The 27357-nt window shown below is 47.8% G+C and overlaps 1 protein-coding gene across 1 annotated transcript in view; it reads right to left on the bottom strand.

Moving 5' to 3' along the window:
• The window catches only part of LOC146170731 (uncharacterized), a 45630-nt gene extending 30091 nt beyond the window's left edge, over positions 1-15539 (bottom strand). The window contains exons 1-8 of the mRNA XM_084586808.1: positions 15469-15539; positions 11504-11581; positions 10693-10960; positions 9396-9641; positions 8411-8419; positions 7571-7650; positions 6678-6762; positions 1882-1966 (exon numbers count right to left, since the gene is read on the bottom strand). Of these exons, the coding sequence (XP_084442934.1) occupies positions 1882-1966; positions 6678-6762; positions 7571-7650; positions 8411-8419; positions 9396-9641; positions 10693-10960; positions 11504-11581; positions 15469-15539 (922 nt within the window). The remainder of the gene's footprint in view (positions 1-1881; positions 1967-6677; positions 6763-7570; positions 7651-8410; positions 8420-9395; positions 9642-10692; positions 10961-11503; positions 11582-15468) is intronic.
• Positions 15540-27357: the final 11818 nt, after the last annotated feature.

Raw genomic sequence — 27357 nt, 5'->3', positions numbered from 1 at the left:
TACGTCGTGTCTTTGTGCAACCTTTTTCAGGTTGTGGGAAAGTGCATGGACGTATGGGATAACCACTGGCCTCTTCTTTTCTTTGACATTGTCTTGGTCCCTTATTCGTACTGGCCTTCTCATTATTTTTTCCGCCACTGAAACGAGCAATGGTGTCGGATAGCCTGCTTTTCTCAGCCGTGTTGCCTGCAAATGGAAGCTTTCTTGCATCTTGTGGCTACATGATTTCTTTATGGCCTGCTCTAAACATGACATGGCCATATTTCGTTTGATCCGCTTTGAATGGGCAGAGTCATACGGTAGTAGACCTTTCTCGTTGCGCGTTTTGTACTGCCAGCATAAATGTGGTTCAAGAGTGAGAGCTAGATCAAGGAACTGTAGGTTGTTGTTTGCAGGTACCTCAGGAGTAAATGTGAGCCCCTTGTGGGCTCTTTTGAACAGCTCTAAAATTTTTCCTAACAAGTTGGGCGTGGCTGAGGTTTTATCTGCACAAACCAAAAAGTCGTCCACATAACGGAAGCATTTAGTAACACCAAGCGGTACGAATGTTTTTTCCAGCTCTCTGTCCCCTCTGGCAAGGAAGATGTCAGAGAGTACGGGGGCAACAGCAGATCCTATGCAAATTCCGTCATTTTGAGAGAACAACAACCTACAGTTCCTTGATCTAGCTCTCACTCTTGAACCACATTTATGCTGGCAGTACAAAACGCGCAACGAGAAAGGTCTACTACCGTATGACTCTGCCCATTCAAAGCTGATCAAACGAAATATGGCCATGTCATGTTTAGAGCAGGCCATAAAGAAATCATGTAGCCACAAGATGCAAGAAAGCTTCCATTTGCAGGCAACACGGCTGAGAAAAGCAGGCTATCCGACACCATTGCTCGTTTCAGTGGCGGAAAAAATAATGAGAAGGCCAGTACGAATAAGGGACCAAGACAATGTCAAAGAAAAGAAGAGGCCAGTGGTTATCCCATACGTCCATGCACTTTCCCACAACCTGAAAAAGGTTGCACAAAGACACGACGTAAATGTCGTTTTTTCCGCACCCAAAAAATTGAAAGCTATGTGCGCGAAAGTAAATGAAGAATACAGTGCAGAGAAAGAGGAGTCATGTGGCGTCAAACACGAGACAAAGTTCGTGGAATGCCGCGAAGGTGTAGTATATAAGACACCGCTATCATGCGGGCGGACGTATGTTGGCCAGACCGGTAGGTGCGTCAATGAGAGGCTCAGAGAACATAGGCGCAACTGCGGTCTTGTCAACTCACCGGGAAATCTGGCAGATCATTGCGCCAGATGCTAAAAAGAATGCACACCTAACTTTCGGCAGACAGCAATACTGCTCAGTTCAAGGGAGAAGCTAATCAGAGAACTGTGGGAAGCATACTGCATACAATCAGGAAAAGAAGGGCCATGTGTAAGCGTACCTTCTATCGAGCTTTCTAATCAAGAAAAAGAATTTTTGGAAATATAATAACAAGCAGCCAAGTCAGAAGGATAAGGCATGTTCTTTAATGCTGGACAGAACGTTAAAAGATATGTTGCCTTGACGATGTGATCGCGGAATTTTTGTTTTTTGTTTTAATTTTGTTTTTTTGTTTTGATAATGCCTGTACATACATGCACTCAGAAATAAACCTGCAGTTGATAGTTTGCGCACATCTGTTCTGTGTCGTCTCCGATTGTGTCCCAGTTCCTACGTAAGCGCAACAATGCACAGGAATAACAACCACCAACTAGCCCAATTTGAAACTCTCCTGTACTTCCCATAGGAGGACGGTACTTGTCAAGGAGCGCTTCTAAAACGGGAAAATTCGAATCGTGAAACCATCGATAGCGGGATATTGATGGAAGTAGGCGCGGACAGGGACATTTTACTGATAGCGACAGCTCCCCTATGCATCTCGTCTTCATCCGCTCCTTCCTCTTCATCCATTAAGTGGTTATTCACCTTCTGGTCGGCCTGTGAAAAATGAACCAGCTCCTACGGCACGTAGCTCGGCACGAAGTTTTAACCTTCAGTCCTTTTGGTGTTTTGGATTTTATTTCCAGCTCGTCAAACGAGAACGGCAGTTCATTTTCGGTTCGCTTAAGACACGAGGTCACATAGACAACTGCAAGTGAGCATGTTAGTGTCCCCTACATGCTGGGTAATAAACAGCGGCAACATACGAACGCACACAAAAAGAGCACTGTTCTCAGTGCTTCTTGACAGAGTGGTAGGTAGAGCTTGAAAACAAAGGGGCCAGACACAAACTTTTGTCACTTTAAGCGGCCTATACTGTATTTAAACAATTGTAAGGCGACACTTTTTTAAAGTTCGTAAATTCGAAGCTGGGGAGTCGACTTACAATCGAAACCAAAGAGTGGCACAGTTAGCTAAAGCAAGTGCAAGATTCAGTTACTGTGCGTGCTTATCCGGTTGTCGGGAAGAATATTTCTTTAACTTTAATTACACAGCACAAACTGCAGCTGCGGGAGTGTCGATAGTTTACGGAAGAGCCACTGTTAGAATCGCGGCGAAGCTCCCTTTTTGCACGTCAGTCACGTCTGGTCACGTGACACGGCGGCACTTCCAGGGAGTGTTGATGGTTGATGGAGCAGCAGACATGGATCATTCGTTGAGTTCGCGGTCATTCCATGTTCACACGTTTGACTTTACGACTGGCTACATGCTTAGTCACGAGTTCTCCAGTCCAAAAAGCATTCGGCGCTTGTTCAGCACAGCGTTCAAGGAGGCAGCATATCATTTATGCAGAGGCAACAACTGCGCTGTGGGCCTCAAGTTCAAAGCTTCGAAACTGGTTATGTGGGAGTGACGGTGGTAGCGAGACAAAATTTTTATGTTATCTACAGACCAAGCTTGCCACGTATATCGCCGAAATACGCAATTTGAAGTGGAGACCAACTAGATTTTACGTAGCATCCATAGTGAGGAAATGATAAACCTAAGTTACAACTGATAACCAAACAACACTCGTAGATGCTTGGCCAAAAAATTACAACCACTTTCGAAAGCTGCACAAGTTCGAAGCTAGCGCAGAGAAATCTAGAACAATATGTTCACCGTGTTTTTTAATGCAGAGCGGAGAACAAAAAAGGGGGTGCCAATGACAAAGAAAGAGTTAAGGCGCATATAAAATCACTAAAAACTTCAAAAAATAAAATTTCAAGAAATAGATTTGAAATCTATCAGGAACTTCTCAATTGCATACCAAAAAATTATCCCCAACAACAGCCTCAAAAGTACCCTAAACAGTATTGGCGACCGCGAGTAGCAAACAACTGGCTTACATCTACACGAAAATTGTATCTACATTTTTGAACCACTTTCTCACACCTTCACTCTGTCACTAATTTGACTACAATTAAGACATTATGCAAGCATAAACACGACATCCTGCGGAGATAAAAAAATTAGGCTGAAGAAAATTTGTGCGGTAAGATCCAGAACCAGAATAAGTCAATATTTTCCACCTTGTCTCCCAATACTAGTGTCCTTTAAAATGATATTATGTTCATGATAATACCGTGATATTGCTACACCAATTTTAAAAGTTGCGGTGCAAGAGAAAAAGCATAGCTGTCTCAAAAAATAGAATTATTGCCAGCCTTTTGTTCACTGTCTCGGCACACGGTACAGTATAGCGGCAACTTACGCCTGCCTCAAGACGCACAAGCTTTTCGGCATTGACGTGTGAGTGTTCTCACGGGACTGGGGCTCTGACCACGTCGGCGATAGGGAAGAACGAAACACCTAGGCACAGCCAGTGGGCCAAGCTGTTTACTGGGAGTGCCCAATTTTTGTCCTCAGTCATAGCAGCATTCGTGCGCTCCGGCGTCGTCTCTCCGGATGCAGATGCCGTCTGCCGACATGGGAGGTAAGAGGGAACAAGGAGCCGTCTGATGCGCTACGCCAGTCCTCTCACTCCCCCCGTCTCCGCCACAGCTCCGGGGGAAGTAGGCCATCAGGGGAAACATGAGGCGTCCCCGTGAAAGAGAGATAGATAAGGTGGGGGATTGCCGCGTCATGCGGGCGAGGGAATGTTGAATTCTCGCACCATTCCTCTCTTAATTGTTATCTCCACCTGGGCGCTGTTTCTCCCCCTTTGAAGACGTACGGTAGTGGTCCTTCAACAGGTCCATCCCGCCGTACGGGAGTCGGCACTCGGGTTGGTAAGCTCTGTCTCTGGCGCCTCGTCCAAATCGAGGATGGCAGCCATCACATCGCCGCTGCTGTCACGGGGATGAAGAGGGGGCAAAGTCCACTGGCATATCATACTGTCACACGCCGCTGGTACGTCCGCAGTGCGCTGGTCTCCCCCTGCCGCGCCGACACCCCGCAGGTCGTAAATAAGGGCAGCACGCTTCCTCCCTCAATGCACCAGGCATCTTGAAAAGCTCCGTGTACAGGAACCCCGCCGGCTTCTTATCTACACGGGCCGCATTCTTCCGGGTTCTCCTCCAGCCAAGGTTGAACTGGCGTTCTGGAGTCCGGGTATTCGTTCGAGCTCGAATGCGAGCAGCTCCAAGAATCTTTGTATTCTGGCGCAGCCACGAGGCGCACTGTTTAAGCATCGCCTTTCCCGCTCTCGTCACCTGAACTCAAACGGCATGGCCTTTACCTGCGCCCGCAAAGCCTTTGGCGTAAATAAGGCCAATCGGCAGGCTCGGTCATTCTGGATGCGCTCGGAACAAGCTTCGCGTAAAGGAGCGTGCGCCGAAATCTGAATACAAAGCCGCTCTAGGCAGTGCGCTCAGATGGGTGCGACCGTTAGAGGTTGCTGAGATTGTTGCGTGGCTGCAAGCTGAAAATCCCAAGGTCAGGCGGAATCAGTGGACCCATGCCAACAGCATCTTACACTTAAAGTGACTGTTCAAGTGGAAACTGCACGCGCTGAATGGAGCGTCAGCTAGCAAACTCCAGAGAAGTCTCTACGGGCATCGCTGCAACTCCCGAAGCCAGCGCACTCGCTGCGACCGCCGGAAAATGGCGCACACGTGCAATCACGCAAACCGCGGCTCTGTAGCAGCCACAGCCAGCGAAATCACTGAAGGATTGTCAAATGCTGTGCATGTGAGACCCCGCGCACAGCTACTCTGTGGGCATGATTAAAACACCCTCCGTAAGCGCGATCGCTGAAAGAAAGCAGAATGCTTATAGCGTGAGATCACGCACAGAACAGCACCGGTGCCGTCAGCTGCTTGTGCAACTTGAGCTCGCGAAAGACAAGCGCCAGACCCTCGAGTTCGTGCGCTAGCGGATATAAGGAAAAACAGTCCTTTCCGCGAGGTTGCAGTGCTGAAGGTAGGCGGAGTAGCCGAATATCAACCGGAAGGGCACGGGAGGTCTTACTTAAAGTTACCCGGCAGGTTTCGATTTTCAAGCCGCCGACGTTCCTTCACGCGAAGCCTGTGCTGAGCATGTTCATACGAACCGTGCGCGCCCACTGGCCTTATTTATGACACCGGCACTCCGGGCGCACGTACGGGCCACACCGTTTGAGTTCGGACGGCGATGGCGATGTTTAGACGGCGCGCCCCGTGGCTGCGCAAGCGTACAAACGTTCTTGGAGCAGCTTGCATTCGAGCTCGAACAAATAATTCACGAACGGGAGGGCTGAGGAGATGCCAGTGCACAATGACCTCTCCCTCTGCCGTCTGGGATTTGGAGCATGCCCGTTAAACCCTGGCTGGAGAAGAACTCAACCCGTGTAGATACGCAGGCCGGCGTGATTCCTGTACACGGAGCTCTGCAAGGCGCCTGGTGGATGGAGGGAACGGAGCCTGCTGCCCTAATTTGGCGTGACCGTGTGCGACCAGCGCACTGTGGGCATACCGACGGCCCGACAGATGGTGGGTCAGGGTACTTTGCCCCTTGTCTCCCGCCGTAACTGCGGCGGCGGAGATTTCAGCAGAACTAGTCGAATGTGTGGTCTGCACGCAGAACCAGCCCAACGGGAGGGTGGTTGTCCTCGCTTTTGCCGCGGTGCCAGAGACAGAGCTTACCAACCCGAGTCCCAACTCCTGTCCTGCGACATGGATCTGCTGAGGGATCAGCCGTGCAGCTTCAAAGGGGAAAACAGCGCCCAGGTAGAGGTCACCATTAAGAGAGGAAGGGTGTGGGAATTCAACACTCCCCTCGCCTGCACCAGAGCGGGGAACACCCTCTCTCTATTTCCCAGGGACCCCTCATCTTTTCCCTTCCGGCCTCCTTCCCCCAGGGCTGTGGTGGAGAGGGCGGGAATGAGAGAACTGGCGTAGCGTGCCAGGCGGCCCCTTCTTCCCCTTCCCCTCGCATCTCGGCGGACAGCGTCTGCGCCAGAGACAACGCCGCATCGCCGGAGTGCACGGATGCTGCTGTGACCGACGATGGAAACTGGGCACTCCCAATAAATGGCTTGGCCGACTGGCTGTGCCTCGGCGTGCCGTTCTTCACGACAACGACTGCGGTCTGAGCTAGCGGCCTGGCTCTCGGCTCTGAGAGGAGTGTCCGAGCCAAGTCAGAACCCTCACACTCTATGACCTCAGATAGCAAGCACATTTTAAACGTAAGCACCACTGCCAGCAAATGACCTAGTTAAAGGACGCCTGGCAGAACAGATGACACACAGATTGCCTACTCCCAAGATGACAAAAAGATTAGAATGAAAGAGAGAAGGAACAAGACTGACCTCATTCTGTAGTGATGGTGACTGTGTTACTGGTGGCTTGTTTTTTAGCTCTTTAAGCTGGAGATGAAGCTTCTTCAACTCGCGGCTGCAAAGGAAAAAACAATATCCATCAATGACGACCTGGAAGCCAAGTCAAATTCCTTGCCGTGTCCCACCGGTGGTTAATGAGCATTTTCAAACAACCGGAAGCTGCTTATGTTGCCGCAGCGACAGATATCACTTTCATGCTAAATAAATACTGGTAAAGTACCAAACGAAACATTTTAGCATATGTTTACTAACTAAACTGTTCAGCACATATTTACATTTCTTTGGCAGTTCACTTTTCAAACCCACTTATGTACCCACTCCTCGACCCATCCTTCGATTAGTTATCCAGGCTATCAACATACTTGGCCAATATTTAATAATTTATGGCCAAATAAATGTATTCTAATGTTACTACTACTATTCCTACTACAGCTTGATGGTGCAGTTTGATTTATGGTGCTTAATGCCCCAAAGCCACTCAGGCTATGAGAGATGCCACAGTGCAGGCCTCCAGAAATTTCGACCATCCGGGGTTCCTAAACATGCACCCACATCGCACAGCAGTTGTCACGGTCGAGATTCGATACCGCATCCTTGGACACTGCAGTCCTTAACCACTGCGGCACCACGGCGGGTACTATAGCTGAAAGAATTTGTGGAAATTCGTACGAAGACCTCAGTGGCATCCGTTTAGGTGGCATTTCATACCACTTTCAATAGGTTATGAAAGCTGCTACACTATACTACTACAGGTATCGTACTGAAGGGTTTTGGTAGTGAAAACAACAACACCATACTATTCAAGCAGAGGTGAGAAAATTGCTCTGCAATGGAACTATTCAGCACGCTCAATGGACACTCACGCATGATCTTCCTGCAGAACCGCCAGCCTGTCTTGGAGCTCAGAGATTTCATCGTTTTGGACCTTCAGTATCAGCTCCAGCTGCACGAGAAGAAACGTTGGCAAAACATCCCAGTTAATGGCCAAAAATGTTATTTAGGATACCAGAGGAGGATTTTCCCCAATTGAACAGCTTTGGATCATGATATAGTACTAAAAGATATTTCACCGGGAGCTGCGCTATGCCACAGCCAGTGAAATGCATTCTGGTAATCGTGGCAATGTCGGCGCAGTGTAGAGTCCTGCATTGCCACGTGATGCTTCTTTCCACAAATGATGAATTTGTAGGACAAGTTGCGTCACGTGTTTCGACACTTGCATGTCAGGACCCTGAACATTTTGTTTTCGCACGAAAAACAGAGGCCCCCAAAAAAAGAACTTAGAAGCTGGTCCGGAAGGCTGATAAGAAAATTAACACATTTAGCTGTTTTGTCCCCAGAGAGTATGGTAAACCAGCAAGGTCTTAAGGCCCGACACATCCTTTCTGCACCATTATGCTTAGAGGGAAGTGCTTAAACCGCTACCAAAGAGGCAGTCGAACTCAACTTTGCGCCGCTTTTTTAGGCTGCATTTATGGTGATATCTGGTCGTGTAAAGTGTTGGGTAAATGCTGGCATATTTAAGAGCTCACATCGGTACGTGTGCTTGGCATACCTATTCGCTCCTCGTCCATCAATGCTGCCACAGTAGCATAGTAGGATCAGTAGCCGTAGTATTTAAGAGAGAAAATGTGGCTGTAAATAACCCTGAATATGTGCAAGCACAACTTCAATAATGAGAAGTTCTGAACAGTTCGAAGAACATCTGCAATCTCGTAGGTAAATTTGACCAAGTGTCCAGTGCGCTAGCCTGGACCAGCCTAGTTAATACGAGAATTTGGGGTGTAGGTAACAATGACCGATCTCCGTTCTGCCACAGACCAATGAAGATATGATCTATTGTAGACTCAAAAAGTTATGCTCATCCCCGGCTTGATATGCAGCAGCGCCCCAACCCCAAACTATCAGCACGAAGAGACTTGTGAACCGCCGAAGCGTGTCCCTGCAGAGAGCGGCTTCAGTGCAATGCAGCCACGGATGTCATTCTCTCGGCGCTTAGACAAGGCAGAGCCAGACCAGAGACACCAGTTCGCGCACTTTTCACACCTATCCAGCCCATCCATGGTCAAGAAGTATGTGGCGGAGGCACCAACATCGAAACGCCTCCAACCCAAAGCAGCGGCAGCGCTTGTCCTGCGGCACGACCATCCTTGGACGTACAAAAGCAATCGCACACCATCTCGCAAGCTATTGTGGGCTCATAAGGTAATCACATTTATCCCGCGAATTCTCTTAGCTTGCAAATGTAATTCTGGTCCTCCCGTTAGCATAGTACACTCAGCTGATCCGCCTTTTTAAGATTGAACTAACGTGACCACATGACCACCTTGAAATCCAAAAAGCACGGATCGATCTGTCCCCACCAAAATTAAACCAGTTTTAGTTAAAGGTTCATTACTTTGCGTTGGTTGCAAGTTTCATGTTTGAAGAAATTCAGCCACTGAAAATTAGCCTTAGGTAAAGATTTAACGCTTCTAAATGTCTGAAACATAAGCCAGGATACAAACCAATATACAAACCAAAACAAAACAAATTTTCCAAAAATGAACCAACTCGCCCAAAAAGAAGTGTTAATGGAATAAGCTAAAGCGCATCGCACTTGTCCGGAAGAAAGCTCGCCTAGTCTGCAGAAAAGCCTCGCTGTACAATATTAATATGAGCATACTTTTTCTTCGCTGATGTAGTTACCTGGGCAGGGTCCGCAATGTGGGTCTGGGTCGCGGCATCGCATGTCAGCTTCACAGCCTGCATGGCTCGCGACAGGCAGCGAGGTTGGTATGGCGTCTGGCTGCAGCTATCCTTGACACAGACTTCCTTTTCCTTGACGCCATCCTCCTCAGCAAACTCGTACGAGGTGCGGCTGCACGGACTGGCCCGCGCACCTTGATATCCGCCATCACCTGCCTCCACGGGCTGCTTCAGCTCCTGATCAATCTTTCCGGCACACCAGTGCACTACCGTCAGACTGCACCCGAACTACGAAGCCTCCAACCACTACCATAATGGTTTGGTTTGGTTTAGGGGTGTCAACATTCCAATATGACTCGAGTTATGAGAGACTCGACGTAGTGGAGGGCTCAAGAATTTTGACCATCTGGCGCTCTTTAACGTGCACTGACATCGCACAGAAACGGGCACCTCGCCTCCATCGAAAAGCGGCCACCATGGCCAGGATTCGATCCGGCATCCTAGGGCACAGCAGTTGAGCGCCCTAACCATTGCGGCGAGGTGGTGCATCACATTACGCAGCAGACATTATGCGCACATGCGCAGACATTATGCGAACAGCTTTTTTGTGTGAGTGTGTGTGTGTGTGACACCAATGGTTTCTAAATTTGGAAAGTGACCCTTACGTAAGGGCGACATTTGTTTTCCATGACATGTAACGTCTCATAACCAAGTGTACGTATCTGTCACAGTTGTTTCTGCGGATCAATTCCTCCCTGCCAAAACTAATCCAGTTTTCGTTACAGGTTCATTATTTTGCTTTGGTTACATGAACCTTCCCGATAAATTTAGTGTTAATCCAGTAAATGTGGCCTATTTATTGAATTTATGCGGCCAAGTTGACAGCAATTTCCCAGTGGTGTGGATGGAAGGATGGATAAAAGTTGAAAATACTGTTCTCAAGTGCATGTCATTCTGTTCAGGTACAAGATTACCGACAAGAAAATGACATCAAAATGACACCGCCAAAAGCTTAGCTCCACCCTAGCCACCACCTCGTAGTGATTAGTGTGTAGTCACTACTGAGTTGTCTGCGTCCATCCAATCACAGTGTGTCCCACACTGAACAGAAACTGAACATATTCTGGCATGCTAAGTCGGCTGCAGGTTCTGCCCAGATCTTTTTTGCAAAATTCGTTTCCATGTAGGCAGAAAGAATTTTCGAACCAAGGTCCTCATGTGCCTATCCCTTAGCACTAATTTATGACATTCCGACAACTCCATCACCCAGACCCAGCAAGAGCACATGCACCCATACCTTGCGCGCAGACAATTCCAGCTCGTTGTCGCCGCCCCCTGGAGCAACAGTGGGGATGGTGCAGTCATCGGTGTCGTCCTCATGATCTTGGTAGTAGAGGAAGGAGAGGGGTTCCTCGTGCACCTGTCGGAATCCCGGATATCGGTCCACAAAGTTGGCCAGCGTTCTGTACTCTGACAGCACCTGCCGCGCCTCTTGGGGGCTCAGGACCTTCAGCAAGTCATCCTCCTGGGACGGCCCGGTTTCCTGCAGGAAGTCCCGTAGCCGTCTGCAGCAGCAATATGAAGCCGCATACGGTCAGGCTGCATACTTGTAATGCGCTCGTGTACTACACAGCAAGCCCTTGCCAACTCGTATTTGAGTGACATAGCTGCCGTGTGCTCACACCTAAAGATTATAAAGTAGCGATCGGCAGTTTTCAATGTCCGTTGGTCAAAACAACATACAATGAGCAAATCTACATGAACACGCTGCAATACATCACCCCCGTTACAACTCCAATTCATGCAACTCTATATGCTACCACTGTCCAGTCACGAAACTTGCAAACTCCCCAGTAGAGACATGGCAGAGTTCATGCAGTTGCAGAAGGAACTTGTGAAACGCATGGTGGATGTCTTTAGCCAATGCACCCTCCATGCTCGTTTATTTATTTTGGTTGTTTCTTTGTTCCTTCCCAGAACGCATTAACAGGTAAAAAAGCATGGCCACGTTTTAAATTGCAGTCAAGAGAAGACACAGAACCTGATTAACCTCGCCAAGGTTCCGGCGATGAAAGGACAAGCCGATTGAGCGGAAGATCCTGTCTTACCTGACAATATCATCCACATCCGCATCGGTTAGAGCCTGCAACCCTGGCTCTTCATCTACTGCTGGTACATCTTCCACACTGCAAGAAATACCGTGCCTATTACACAACTCCAGGCACTTCAGCAACGGAACATCAAGAACAGAACTCGTTTTTATAACCTGCATTCTGGCCTGCATTGGAAAAACTATGCAAGACGCCCCACTGTGCTGTTTTACGACAATACGTGCGAGCTGTTCATGAATATTCCAGTACCATTCTGAAGAGCACAATTGTCAATGTTCGCAAGGCGCACACCGAGAACAAGCGACAACGTTCCCTCAACGTGTACAGATATTCCACCCTGTGCAATTTCACATCAATAATGAGCCACTGAATAAAAATCAGCCTATTCAATAAACAGCCACAACCAATTCTTGGAGCTTGAACTGTACTATTATTGGTGCGAATATTGAATATTTCAAATACCAATCAAATATGTTTGTTGTTCGATTCATACTTGCAGTCAAAAAACTGATACTCGTGATCTTCGAATTAAGACACTGTATCGCTCACAGTACGAGGCCTTACTGCAATACCTGACCGCGTTGACTGCTGCTAAGCATCCTCAACATGCGACAATGCAGTTTTGTGAAGAGGGACCTTACGAAGGCCTCCCAAAAAATGCATGCAAAACAAAGCCATCCATGACACCAAGAAAAAACATTGTTCTTACTGAAATTTCACCTCAAGCGCAAAACCTATTCATCACACAAAGTTACTGTTATGCACCTCAAGCTGTTCTTTTTTAGGCGCATTTGATAATTCGAATTTTCGGTTAATTAGGGCATTGTTTCTGGTCACGTGGTAGCAGTAATGAGAGTTCACTGCATCCAGCAGCAATATGAAAACTCGACCCGGCTTCATGCTGGTTCATACTATACTAAAAGAAACTGAATAAGAAATCCTCTAAAACTCGGATGCAAGATTTTTCAGTGCGCCATATGCTTCTGTAGGAATCTAGTTTAATTTTATTTTGGATACAAATGTCAACTATGATATAAAGAGGACTAGCAATGCTTGCTATTTTGATTTTTTTTTCATTCATCAGATATTCGATTCGATAATCGAGGGAATTTTTTCGCCCCATATCTGTACTCAATTCGTATCTGAGAATTTTAATATTCGCACGCCCCTACTCTCTGCCTACACCAAAACTTAGTAAATGTCCTGGTGTTCAGGACTACGAGCAACAGTAGAAAGCCTGAAATCAAGCATGTCATCCTTTTTTCATCAACACACTGCTCATACACTGTATTGAATTGCAGTTTGTCAAACACATGCCAACAAACCTGTACATGCCAACACAGTTCACCGAATCTAACCATATTTTCAAATAAGCTGGGAATAGAAAGCAGTAAAAATTGATAGAGTTTCATGGATTGAATATGAGAGGTGCCATTGTGGAGGGCTCGATATTGACCTATGTGATAATGCAGCACGACGGCTAAAACACTGCGTCACTGGGTCCGACTAATGTGACTTCACACATGAGTATATGGATGCCAGCACTGCATAAAGCAGCTCATTCACTGGCATGACTCGTTGTTGACGTTATAACAACTGGCGACGAGGATGGGACAAGCAGACGGCGGATGGAGCGAGCAAGCGAGTAACCGAGCGGTGCCTTCGTTCAGTGTTTCAGGAGGAGAGCATCGCCTTGGCTTTCGTTCTGCGTTACAGGAAAAAGGAACGAAGTAGTGGTGCTCTCGGGGTACGACTACCGCCTTGTGGAAAACCAGTTGTGTCCCTCTCCGCCGTGGCCAATCACCACCACCACAACGAGCGTCGTGGCAGCGCCGGCTGGAAGAGAAGGTAAATACCTCCCCTTGGGGGAGGAGACCATCGTTGGGTGCACCACCAAGAAGTGTACGCGAGAAGCCCACAGAGAGCTTCTGGATCTAGCCGGCAACGCGAGCAGTTGTCTCTCGCTTGGAGAGGATAGCGGGCACGGAGTATGCAGCACACACGCGATGACCCGTCGTGCACGACCGCCCGTCTTCTGGTTTCCAACCGCGAAGCGACGAGTAAATACCGCGCGCTCCTGCCGCCTCCCGCGGCAGACGCCGTAGTATGGCTTTGTCCGAAGAACACGGCGCGGATGGGAGATCCCGGCCGCCATATTTACGGCGCATGCAAATGTCCGCAGCCAAAGTCGCACCCCCATTCCCCAGCCGGTGAGTCAGAAGTCCTTGTTTCTTACGTAGCCTTGCCCTTCCAAGGAAATCCTTGTTGATGTATAGCTAGCCGTCATGCTCTGTATGTTTTTTATGTGCAATAAATGGGACTGGAGTTAACGCTGTGTCGTACCCTTCCTTGTCCTTTTGTTCCCTCCGCGGTTCGCTAGCGAGAACGCTGCTCCCGCGCAGTGGCGCCGGGGTGGAAGACCGTCTCCCTCATGTTACCCCGCAGCCTGCAGACGCTCACGGATGCAAGCATCGTCTTGACCTTCGTTCAGCGTTCAGAGGGCAGCATCGCCCATGGCATCCCAACGAACTTTGGGGCTTCTTTAAACATGCCGTCAGTGGGGAAGATGTCAGAATACGACCCCAACACGCAAAACTTCGAGTCGTACTTAAAGCGCTCAAAGCATTTTTTAACGGCAATTGAGATAACCAACGAAAAGTGTCTCCCCGTCTTCTTGACAGTAGTCGATCACTTAGCCAGGAAGTGCGACTACGGCGACTTCTTACAAGATGCCCTCCGAGACAGGCTGGTTGACGGCACACGGGATGAAGAGACTCGGCGTGCTCTGTACTCGGAGCGAAACATGGCATTTCAAAGCGCATGCCCAATCGCCCTTGACAGAGAACTAGCGGTGCGAGACAGTGGGCAAATGCGGTCAAGAGAACACGAGGCATTAGTGCTCGTAGTGAAAGTTCTACAGCATCCCTAGCCGAGGCAACCTAAGTCCAAGAGAAGGCGAGGCGGCAAGAGCGGGAGGTGTGATAGGTGCGGCAGGGCACAGTCATCGGACGTTTTCTGTTACAAAAACTCGGTTGTCATGAGTATTCAAAAGTAGGCCACTTGAAGAAAATGGTGCCGCATAGTTAGGGCAAAATTTAAAAGCACCCACTTGCCCAAATATTTCGACGAAGACTCTGAGCATGAACTGTATCATTTGGTTAACTCAACCCGATCATGTTATGAAGGGGGCATTAACATTGAGGGGCATGCCCGTAATATGCAGGTTGACACGGGATCAGCCATCACAATCGTTCCAGAGCTAGTGTACCAGTCCCACTTTTCGCGCGTAAGAGGCGAACCATGCAAAATGTCGCTTCGCACGTATACTAGGGAACAGATACAACTTAAAGGGCAGTGTGACGTAGCTGTTCAGTACAAGGATAATAGCATGGCGCTACCTGTCGTTGTTGTTCAGGGCAACAAAAAGAGGTTACCAGCACTACCTGGCCGAAATTGCCTGGAACATCTCAGACTTGACTGCCTGGAAATTGGACAGGTGGCACTTAAACAAAAGTACCCTTCGGTGTTCTCTGAGAAATTAGGAACAATATACAAGTTGCAACCAAAAATTGTTCTGAAACGTGGTACAGTTCCTGTATTTTGCCGCGCTAGACCTGTACCCTTTCCATTGCAGAAAAGGTTTAGAAAATTGTTGGAGCAAGTGGAAACAGGCATGATGCAGCCAGTAATGCGCCGCGGTTGGGCTACACCGTTAGTCATTCTTAAAAGAAGATAACAGTACCAGGTTATATGGAGACTATAAGATAACCTTAAACACTTCATTGAAAACAGATCGTTACCCACTACTCAGGCCCGAGGATATGTACACTGCTTTGAAAGGAGGAAAATTATTCTGTTTACTAGACATTTCTTTGGCGTACCAGCAATAGCCGCTTACTCCAGAGTCGAGATCATTTTTGATATAAACACTAGCCTGGGGTTGTTTGAATGTCAGCGCCTACCTTACAGTGTGGCTAGTGCCCTGGTAGTATTCCAGTCCATGATGGACAAAGTGCTTCACGGCATCCCGCATGTCAGATGTTACATCGATGACATGATCGTGACTGGGCAAGATATAGCAGGCTGCCAAATAACACTGGAGCGTGTCTAATACCCGTGTCACACGAGCAAGCGAAAACTCTTACCTAAGCGCACTTTTAGCGAGTTGAGACTTTTATTCAAAAGGAGTTGCATAGCAGACACACGGCGCTGGCAATCTCCTTTTAGAGTTTCCTTCGGAGGACGCTATGAAAAGCGCGGCGCTACATCTTGAAACAAAACCGGACAAAATAAAACCAATTAAACCGACGTAACGCTAAATATAAATCAAATACGCCTGTTATTATAAGCGGTTTATAGTAAATTTAGCTACAGTATGTTCACAAACGGTAAATTTAAAAAAAAATTGCGCATCCGCATCGGTGGTTAGCTTCATCACGTGATATCTTAAACTGCACACCAGAGTGCCGTACAAAAAGTGCATTTTGCCCCTTGTTAATCTACGAATCATAAATATATTTGTTGAACTGTGCAAACCGTGGCACAAAATTAAACCGCTGCTTTCTTTCATTACTAGATGATAATCGCTGGTGACCACTACGAAGTTCGTCCGTGTGCTGTGCGATGTCAGCGCACGTTAAAGATCCCCAGGTGGTCAAAATTACTCTGTAGCCCTCGACTACGGCTCCCCTTTCTTTCTTTCTACTTTCACTCCCGCTTTCCTCTTTTTCCATACGGCGCGGTTCAGGTGTCCACAGAGCAATTGTGACTGATACTGCGCCTTTCCCTTCCTGTGAACGAATTCAAATTTATTATTATTATTATTATTATTATTATTATTATTATTATTATTATTATTATTATTATTATTATTATTATTATTATTATTATTATTATTATTATTATTATTATTATTATTATTATTATTATTATTATACCAATCAAATATTGCCAAGCAGGATAAGGCGCATTCTTGCAATTTAAATCCTGTAAAGAACAATTCATGAAAATGAGTTACTCAGACCATTCATACAAGCAGAAGCAAGCATTCTGCACGAACGCTCCTCTTCCATATCTAATAATATCAGAGATCAGAAACAACCACTACATACAGCTAGACTATCTCTTTTACTCTGAAGCTTCGCGGGAACATCCGCCTTCTCGAAAGATCCAGCAGTTTTCACTGTTCTCAAAGGTGGAGAGACAGCAGTAACAGCATCGCTCTGTTCAAGTGACAGAATATGCAGCATTTAGATCAAATCTGTGAATGCCAATGCCAAATATTCGCTTTCTACTTATACAACCGTTATTCATGGTTTCTTTAGCTTTATTACGGAATTTTTGTTATGGTTGGCTCAGGCATCAATATGGCCCCTATAGTTTTAATGAACTAACTTCAGCAATATTGACACATGCCATTCAAAGACGACTGAGAATTGTACGGGCGATTGGGAAACGACGACAAAAAGAGACTGCTCAGTCCCGTGCTGACCTAACTGGTAGTCGGTGTTTCTGTTCCTCGGCGCCTTCTGTGTAAGGCTCTGTTACAAGTCAGGTGGAGGCTTTGCCGGCTATCGATCCAGTCCTGCGTAAACAACCTATCACTACGGAGCTTACACCGGTATATCACCGCATCGGCCGCCACCTAAGTGGAGAGCCCCCTGCATTCGGGACCTTTCCGGCCACTACCAGGACGACGCAGCCTCAGACGGCTGTACAACATGCTGCAATGACATCTGAGAGGAGGCTTCCCAAGCACATCCTATCAGCCGCGAACACCTCCGTCTTTTCATGGCGATGTGTTCGAGCACGCCGAGGACTGGCTTGAGACCTACGAGCCAGTCGCTCGTTACAACGGGTGGACCGATAAGCGTATGCTCCAGAACGTGTACTTCACTCTTTAAGCGTCTGCGCGGACAAGGTTTGAAAACCATGAGGCTTTATTTTCCATCTTGGGAAGCCTTCTGTCGTGACTTGAAGGCCACTTTTTCTAGTGCCGACCACCGGGAGCGAGCAGAAGATGCGCTACACTCCCGCAGTCAGCGCCAGAATGAGAGCGTGCGTATGTTCTTTGAGGACATGACACGCCTCTTCAAGCGCGCAGATCCGCAAATACCGGAAGAGAAGAAGCTGCGCCACCTGATACGGGACGTTAAGCAAGACCTTTTCGCGGGACCGGTGCGCAGCCCATCGCGCACTGTAGCGGAGTTTCTCAGCGAGGCTACCACCATGGAGACAACGCTGCCACACCGAGTCCGTCAATACCACCGCGACGTCAAAAGCATTGCATCCGACGCACTCCCTATGCATTTTGGCAGAGACATGGGCTCATTACGCAACCTCACCCGTTTTGTCGTGCGAGAGGAACTTGAAGCCTTCCGGATACCTGCCAACACATCTTTTCCTTCAGTGGCGGAAGTCGTCCGAGACGAGGTTCACATGGCAACTGAGCAAGTGCCTGACGTTCCCCATCAGTTAGACGTGAGACCTATATACGCGTCCGTCCTACATAAGTCTCCTCCCCCGCCGGACCATGGTGTCAATGCCGCAACTCCAGCAATAGAGCCGCAGGGTCCTCGCATGGGAGACCTTGCATGAAGCCGAATGGGGCCTCGCTATTCCCCTCTGCCATCCTACCAGCGACCACGTAAAAATCGAGCATAGCGGACCCGGAACCATCGGCCCCTCCGCTATCATTGTGATGAAGCAGGTCACCTCCACCGGACGTGCCCGTACCGCCTTGTCGACATGCGGGGTTTTGCACCGAACGATCCCTGCCCTCGGAATCACAAACGGCCTGCTGAGATCGCTAGCAAACTTACAGCGCCACAGTATCCCAGCACGTCCGGTTACCAAAAGCGTCGGTCTACGTCCCCGACAAGCTACCGATCACCAAGCCCCAACCATTCCAGACGTCGCTCTCCAAGCCCGCGCCGGGAAAACTAATACCAGCAGCCTTCGTAGGCAGGGTCGCTGATGTCGGGAAATGTGAAGATCCTCCGTCATCGTCAGACCGATCGGACGAGAGTTTTCTGTAGGCAGGTAGCGACAGCATCCGACGTGCTACCTTCGATCGGTACAACAACATTTCACTTGGGACATGTTGCGACAGCATCCGAGATACTACCTCCGATTTGTGCATAACAAAGGAGTTCATGCCACCGCGTTACTCGACACTGGTGCCAATTATTCAGTAATGAGTCATGGTCTCCCTCGACAATATGGTAAAGTTTTGACGCATTGGTCCGGCCCGAAAAATCACACAGCGGGAAGTCACTTGATTGCCCCTGCAGGCAAGTGCACAGCGCGGGTCAGCATCCGTGTTTTTTTTGTATGTCGAAGAATTCGTCGTACTTCCTGAGGGTTTGAAAGACTTGATTCTTGGCCTAGACTTTCTGCAGACCCACGGCACTGTCATTGACTTGAAAGAAGCGTGTGTGACATTTTCGACCAAATGGGCCGTGGCGCGGATTCAGCACGAGGATCCGGGACTGAACGCCTTGCTTTTAGTTGACGATGACGTGAGGGTATCGGCACCGTCTAGTGTCCTGGCTTTTATGAGGCATTACTCATTTCACGATTACGAGGGCATCGCGGATGGGCAACCTCCCGCTTCTACTCGAGAAGGAATTGGCCATTGCTCGAAGACTAGTGCAACTCCAGAGCGGTTCTGCTACTGTCCTCTTGACTAATTTTGGCTAAGGAGATGCGGCACCTCATCAAGGAGAGGGCCGTTCCCTTCCTTCATGACGTTACTGCCTTGCCTCATTTATGTACCACCGGGGCCAACCCTCAAGAAGAAGCCGCATCTTGTCAGGCTCTTCAAACCGTTAAAATTAGCCCGGACTTGACGCCTGATCAGAGGAATCTTTCCTCGGCTCTTCAGACCGATTTCGCAGACTGGTTAGCCACGGGCTCCAAGGTCGGCTGTACTCCTGTCGCCAAGCACCGCATCATCACCGATGAGTCCACGTTGCCGGTATGCCAGCGCCCGTACCGGGTAGGAACGTGAAGCCGATAAAAAGGCAAGTGGATGAAATGCTTGCGGATTTTGTGATCCAGCCTTCGACGAGCCCATGGGCGTCGCCAGTGGTCCTTGTCAAAAAGAAAGGTCGCATGTTGAGATTCTGCGCCGATTGCCGAAAGCTAAATATCGTGACCAAATAGGACGTCTATCCGCTCCCCAGGATCGATGAAGCCCTCGACCGACTACGCAACGCCAGGTACTTCTCCTCATTAGACCTCAAAAAAGTGGATACTGGCCGATCGAGGTGGATCACAAAGACAGAGAGAAGACTGCATTTGTGACGCCCGATGGTGTATACGAGTTTAAGGTGCTTCCGTTTGGTCTTTGCACTGCGCCGGCCACGTTCCAACGTGTGATGGACACGGTTTTGTCAGGAATGAAGTGGCAGTCGTGCTTGGTGTACTTAGGTGATGTTATTTTCTCGCCTACTTTCGAGCAACACCTGAACCGGTTGCGCATTGTGCTTCAAGCACTCAAAAGCGCCCAACTAACGATCAAGCCTGAGAAATGCCACTTCACTTTCAAGGAACTACGTTTTCTCGGCCATGTTGTTACTGCACAGAGCGTTCTCCCTGATCCGGACAAGACTACCACAGTGTCAAGTTTTCCACACCCCATCAACAAAAAGATACTTCAGCGATTTCTGGGTATTTGTTCTTACTACTGACGCTTCGTTCGCGATTTTTCCTTGATAGCTGAACCGCTGACAGCGCTAACCAGAGAAGACAAAACCTTTCTGTGGGGAGGCGATCAAGACCAAGCCTTCCAGGAGCTTCGAAGTCGTTTACACAGACCCCCAATACTGACCCATTTCAATGAAGATGCCGCAACCGATGTACATACTGATGCAAGCAACGTGGCCTCTGGGTGGTGCTCATCCAGTGGCAAGACGGAATAGAACAGGTTATCGAGTATGCGATCCGAACACTCTGACGATCGGAGGCGAAGTGTTCGACCACAGAAGTATTCGTCTTGCGGTAATCTGGTCCATCAGCAGGGTTTGCTCGTACAGCTTGAAGCAAAATTTAATGTAATTCTGCGATCGATACCCAACATCCAAACGTAATATCTTATTGTGCATCAACCCCAACAACCTTAATGCTGAGGAACCAACACTAAGCTGAAAGCCAGTGCATTATCTCTCTTTACCACTGCTTGCGCAGACATGCAGTTCCAAAGCAACATACCATGCAAGCCACTCAAACTTTTCAGCCTATCGATCAAACAGCTGTTCCCAATAAGTTATTCTGTGAGCCTTAGCATTTTTAATTGAATTAAAGTCTGTTTATATGTCACTCAAGGCCGGAATTGCAGTTCAAATAGTTCAGACCATCTGAGTCACGGTGCACAGTGGGCTTATGTTCCTGCACAGTCCACTATATATACAGCTCTCAACTCCTTTGGATGTTTTAGGCTCGTGTTATCGACAATCCTCAAGATACGAAGTCCATAAGTGCCGCGCTTAATCAAGCCAATGGCAGCGCTGTACAACCGTCATTAGGTGTGCGTTAGCTAGCAAATGACTCCTGTCGTTTACTGAAATTAAACGAACAATGCAGTCTGCAGTAAGGGTTTTTTCATGCAAAGGAAGTAACGACAGTTGTGGCGTAGTCGACGAACCTAGGGGCGGAATCTTGAAGACATAGCGCGAAAAAGTCGGGGACAACTAACACAGATGTAGACAGGACAGGCGCTAACTGACAACTTTTCGGAAGCTTGCGCATTTTTATCAAACAAGTTTACGACAGCGACAAGCTGCATGCTGAAATAGAGTCCAATTATAGACGGTATGCACGTGACGTCATCCGCCAGGGGCGCTAGCGGCCGGCGCAGCATTCGCCGTATGCGTGGTCGTGTGTGCGGAAGCCGCACCGATCCGCAGTATTCAACTCGTGATCCGTGGGGTAGACCTTTCGCGTCTAGACGGAATTTCTGCTTGCACCAGCGAAAACCACGTGAGAGAGTGGATACACCCGAGGACTTCGTGGAACAAGAAAAAAGACAGTCTCGACGAAATTTCTGACTTTTGAAAACAACGGCTCATACGACCGCGGTAACTTCGTCGAGGTGCGCCGCGTACTAGAAGACCACTTATTCGCGTTGCATTCTCCGACATCGGTGCCTGCCTTCTGAAATGCGGTCTTAAGCTCTGCGACAGGTGAAGAAATTAAAACAGACTAAGCCATGAAAGTTTTAATTTTTGGCAAGTGAGCGAGGCCAGGAGCCACACGTACATGAGGATGTCGATGCCTGGCGTGCTATTTTTAGAGGTGAGCAAATTGCGATGTGTCTGTTCGCTTAGCTAAAGCTGCCACCTCCTCTGACTTGACATGTTACAACTGTATCAAGCGTTGTCGCTGCACATAGCGTGGTTACAAACCTAGGTTTCGTGGGTTATGTGCATTTCAAGCATAGCAACGTTGCCGATACTGAATTTGTTGAACATGCTGTCTGGGTGTGCCGTTTCTGCTGCGAGCGCGTGAATAAATTTTTTTTGCTCTACCTTCTGTAATCTAAATTAAGCTATTGAATTGATTGGCTTCACTATTGGAACAATGGCTGTGCTAGCTTCCATCAGCAGTTTGCAAACCTCCGCCACTAGAAATGTGCGCTTCGCGGCAATGCGAGTTTTGGAATTGGGGCATTTAATGTGCTCGCTGTCTATTCAAGATTTGTTCTGCCTTAGTAACAGCTAACAACGGGTTTAATGAGCTGCAAGTCGATTTGCGTGCAATGGGTAGCCGGCCACTTTTGCTGTCAAGCTGTTGCACGGGTGAATGCCTAGTTGCAACACCGAAAATGTAGTGCTATGTCCCGGAGCAATAAAATACCTCAGCAGACTTCATCCGCATAAAGGGCTCCACAACGATAAGTGGATGTGGACGTATTTAACAGCTTGATAAAACTTTACGGACCACTTCAAATATATGCGGGGCACCTGACAGCGAACCTGATACTGCGCGAGACGATGCGTGTCGATGCCACCGATGACCTTCGACATGGAGGACGAGGCGGGACGAAGCTCACGCAATCAGGTAGTACGGCCTCGGTGAATATCTCCTATAAGCGGATTTGTCACCTCTTTCCCCAGCTTTTCAAACGACGGCAGCATGTCTTTTGGAGAACAGGGTGAACGAAAAATTGGCAAGCAGTATAAAATCCACACGCTATCTCGCATGCTCTCTGTAAACAAATGACAGCATGCGAAGTAACGGAATGTCCTAACTGGAGTGTAGTGACAAACGTAAGGGAAAACTGCCAGAACGCTCGGCCGGCCATACTCACGAGGGCAGGTTACTGGGGGCACCGCTGGATGAGCCGAACGACACTCTGGGCTTCATCTTCTTTCTTTTTCCCCGCTTCGCCGCAGCGGTAGACATGGCGTGCTGCATTCGCCACTGCAACGTCAGCTCACAGCAAATCGAAACAATGAGTTCAATACTTTTTCTGCGATTCTACGCGGCAGCAAGGACAGAAATAAGAGCTTGAGGCGCTCATGCATGGCTCTCGTCCAATGAAATATGTGTCAGACGACCAAAGCAGCCACGGCCGAGAACAGCAAGGAAGCAGGCCCCTGACTAAGCGCCAAAGCAGTGTTCTTTACTTTTCGATTGCGCCGCTCAGCGTGACCACGTTTCATAACATTCCGGAGGAGAAGCACAAGCGTGGGGGATGAATGGGAAATAACTCACCCGGTCCTAGCAGGGCTTCGACGGCAGAAATCGGGCTTTCTCGAGCTAGACGAACGCTGACTAGATTCTGAAAGCCTACGTGGAACAAGGTCTCGAGAGGCGCGGTCACGTGGTCAACAAAGCGGGTACTATCCGCATCGCACGCGCCTCATCAAGCGCCGCTAAGCAGCAGCCGACCAATCATATGACGCCGCGTTGAAGCGGAGAACGCTGTAGGCTCTTCTTCTTCTGCCTTGATATTTGGCACATACCCACAAGGTGGATTGGCCAGGGCTCAGTGTGGACTGCCAAATGTCCTACACAAATTGAATTAGTGTAATAAAGTAATTAACAACTAACCAAAAACATAAGATTTAAGATCACAAAAGTTATTGAAAGAAAAAATATGAAGCAAAAATTTGGAATTTTGTAAATTTGGAATATAATTAGCAAGGGAATCTGTCCGTACTGTGATGTAGTTATGTAAGTACTGACAAGTTTCAGGCAACGCCAATCCTTTCGCACTCGCACCGAAGGAGACTAGAAGCGGGACCGACAACCTAAATCCCAAGCGTGCTATTGGAGTTTCTAAATGCACCCTCCTCTGATGTGAAAACCTTCGGCAAGCGAGAGGGAAGTGACCAATGGTTTCAACCTCACCGTAAGCCTCACAAAGGTTTGTGGGGCTGATCCTGCATTTAATAAATAAAGATTTAGGCGAGGAAGGCTGCATCTCAGGAGAGTCATCGTTACCTCACACTGCCGTGATTTACATGCTCGAACTTTCCATGAGTATATGAGATGTTGGTAATCGGCTGTAGGTAGCAAAGGATCATTGCATGAAGTGGCTAGGTATTGATATCGCTGGAAACGGGACATTCCAAAAACGGTGATATTAGGGATGGTACATGAAACAGATGCATCAAGAGCTGATTTATCCAGGAAATCTGCCGCTTCGTTCTGGAAAATACCGCTGTGACCAAGGATCTAGATGAAGCGTATTTCTTTCACCCACCCCGGTATGAAATACTTTAGTGAGCGGCTCAACAGAGCATCCCGTGCTGGCTCCACTGACAACAAAACAGAAAGAGACTCTGATGGAAAAATTATTTTTGATTGACTGCAGGGAATTTTTAGTAGTGCTAGCCCAATTGCCATAAACTCTGCTAGAAACTTCGGTGTGTAATCCGGGACACACACCGAAAAACTCCAGGAAAGAGACTGAAAAAATTCTAATCGCTGCTTTGTGCGCAATCACAGACGCATTAGTGGATATTACAGTGTGATCAGGGAACTTTTCAAGGTGTTCACATAGGAGACTGGATATTAGAGTTGAGGGTAAGTGCTTCACATTAGATGTAAATATAGAACCATAATTTATAACCACAAAAGACCTTGAGCAACCAATAGGAGATATAGAAGCCAGGCCCATACCAATGTTTGCTAAAATGCTCTGCGTGAAAACAACCTGGGGCATGCAGACCCTTGGCCACTGGTGAGTGAGGCTCGCGTCGCGCCCTCCCTTACGCCTTTGTTTTCCTTTCTTCGCCGCCGTTTGCTATCCAACGTGGATGGTAGCATATCTTGAGCTCATTTAGAAGCTTATAAGCTTTTGCGCTTCCCTGCCTCGCAAAAATGCATTCACAAAGCCGCTCGACATATCATACCTCAATCCAGGCAGGAGCTTAACCTACCAGTCACTGCAAGTCTGGAAGGCCTAGCTTTTAGAAGCCGATCTTGACCCTTTTCTGAGCTTTTAATGTGGTTATCTTTTAACAACGAGAAACAGCTTGAAGAACCGTAAAGAAGTGATAAGCTACACTCCCACCCCTCCTAATTCCCAATTACCCAAACCGCGGCCGAGAGTCATCCCTTCAATCAAATAAAGGCTTTATTCATTCATTATCATTTATCTCTGTCATGTCAGCTGCCGCATCTCGCTGCACTTTCTACACCGCATGCTTATATTTATTTTGAAGATATTTTAATTTTTGTCATCATCTTACTCTTCGTATGTCTCTGCAGTTCTTATGTCTATTCTATTCGCATTAGCTCTGAGTTGAAAGCGTCGTGCGCAATGACATGCTTGGCCAAGTCGGCTAAGAATAGACACTGTTCAACACCAAGAGTTGCCTTAAATTGGCTGTCAAATTTTCTGCTAAACTAAATTTCCTTAACAGTTTCAGGGCCGATTTTTCTTTCGCCGACTTGGCCGAGTATCGTTCAGTCTTCGTCGTCTTGGACCTTGTCTTTCGTGTCTACGAGAAGAAAAGAAAATCGAAATACGCGCCAAGCATGCGTCAAAGTGACGTCATGCTTTTTGTTTGATTTTTTATAATATTTAGAACCATTCGCAGAGGGCGTGGCGGTGAAAAAAAAACTCATGTCTCCCTCAGTTTGTCCTCATGAGGTCTGCGGAAGTTTCGCAACCATGGGATCTACCTTGGTAAGAAAATGGTCAGCAGTAATACCAACTCTAGATATTTATCCTTAGATCTTGCTCTTTTTTTTCAGGGATTTGCATCTTTTTGTGAAACCCAGCAAATTTGAAATGCCGTGGAATCGCCAAGGCCCATCGCATGGTCGCGCAACTTGAACAAAACGGGGACAGAAACACATTGCCAGCGACATCAATCGCTTTGAAGGACTTCGAATGGGGTTGTAAAAATTTTAACTGCTGAGTAACAAACCAAATAACATTTTTACGTTCATATTTCAATAAACTTTAGCTGCTAGATATCTTTAAAAGGACGCGGCATTGTTATTGTGGACAAATTTTAGTGCATCACATTTTTTAGCGGCCTTTCTTGCTCTTGTAAACCCGGTGGAAATCTTACAGAACATGATGGGCTGGCGTAAGGGAAGATAGCGGTTCAACGGTGTCTTCATTGTATCGTCACACGGATGGAGGAAACGTATCGTCACGTCGTCTTCTTGCCATTTGGAAGCAGCACACAAAATGAACGTAATTTCTACTGTGTCAGACGTAGGCACGCGTCATTGTGTTGGCTGCGGTAAAGCTTATATCATGCAAAGCTTCTCGGACGGTCCATATGTATCAGCAGCGCAAACACAATCAGAGGAAAAGAAGAATAAGATAGGACAGCGCGCTGAACTTGCAACTTTATTAGAGGAAACTGAAACCCGCACATATGGATCGTTACCAACTAGCCCGACAGATCGTGTTATTCAAGTATGTTTCTCGGACGGTGTTGCGTGAGCGTTTTTCAGGAGAGACGTTCCGTCGCTGCAAGTGGCGGCATGCTCTGCTCGAATGGCCTGGCTTCGATGGGGGGGGGGGGGGGGGAGTGGAAGGAGGTGAAAGGGGCTGATACTGGCCCTGATGGGGCTGGGACAGGTAGGTCACCGCCTCTTGCGGCGGGGGCTAGCCTGCCTCCGAATTTGATCTCTTGTAGGCCGTCATTGCACTCGCCACTGCACGAATAGAACTTTAAATAAAGTGCATGAGTTCTAAGTGAATTGTCAACATCGAATAGTAATAGAAGTGTTCAATAGTGTTTTTTAATGTTCACTTTACTATTATTGCTCTTATTCATGAGCTTACAAGGTTGATTATTACCGGCTTGAAAAATGCGTACTATGCATGCGATATACGGGTAGCGGAGAGGTTCAGTGAATGTATTCATGTAAAACGAGCATGAAAGAACAAACACGGAGAAGAAAACAGTACAACGCAAATATTTGTGTTGGGCTGTCTTCTCTTTCGTGTTTATTCTTTCGCGCTCGTTCAGCATGAAAACCTACCATCTCGCCCAACTTCTCACGTTATCGGTCATTGTGTCTACTCGGTTTTCACCTCAGATGTTATGCAGTCTGGCACGTATTTCTTTCACTTGCTTCTAATGCATATTGCAGCTTCCTGTACTGGCCCCCGTTCTGCCACGAGGAACATCTCCAGCCTCGAAAGAAGTGCCAGCTGCTTCAAGAGCGCCTCCAGAAACTTCAGCATTGCGCACAACGTCGTCACCAGAGGACCTTGACCAAGATAGTAAATGATATAAGCACGTATATAACGTCATGTAGTTGCTGCATTGGTTGAAGCTCAGCTGCGTTAAACGCTGTGGTTGCGTTTGCAGCAGCTGCAACAAAGCACTTACCAGGGAACTTCACTATCATTCTAAAAGGGCAATAGA

The sequence above is a fragment of the Amblyomma maculatum genome, unplaced genomic scaffold, assembly GCF_055883805.1.
Source record: "Amblyomma maculatum isolate TAMU_Amacu unplaced genomic scaffold, ASM5588380v1 scaffold_60, whole genome shotgun sequence".
In the NCBI taxonomy this organism is placed as follows: domain Eukaryota; kingdom Metazoa; phylum Arthropoda; class Arachnida; order Ixodida; family Ixodidae; genus Amblyomma; species Amblyomma maculatum.
Note: the sequence above shows the minus strand (reverse complement) of the source record. Positions and strands in the feature narration are given on the sequence as shown.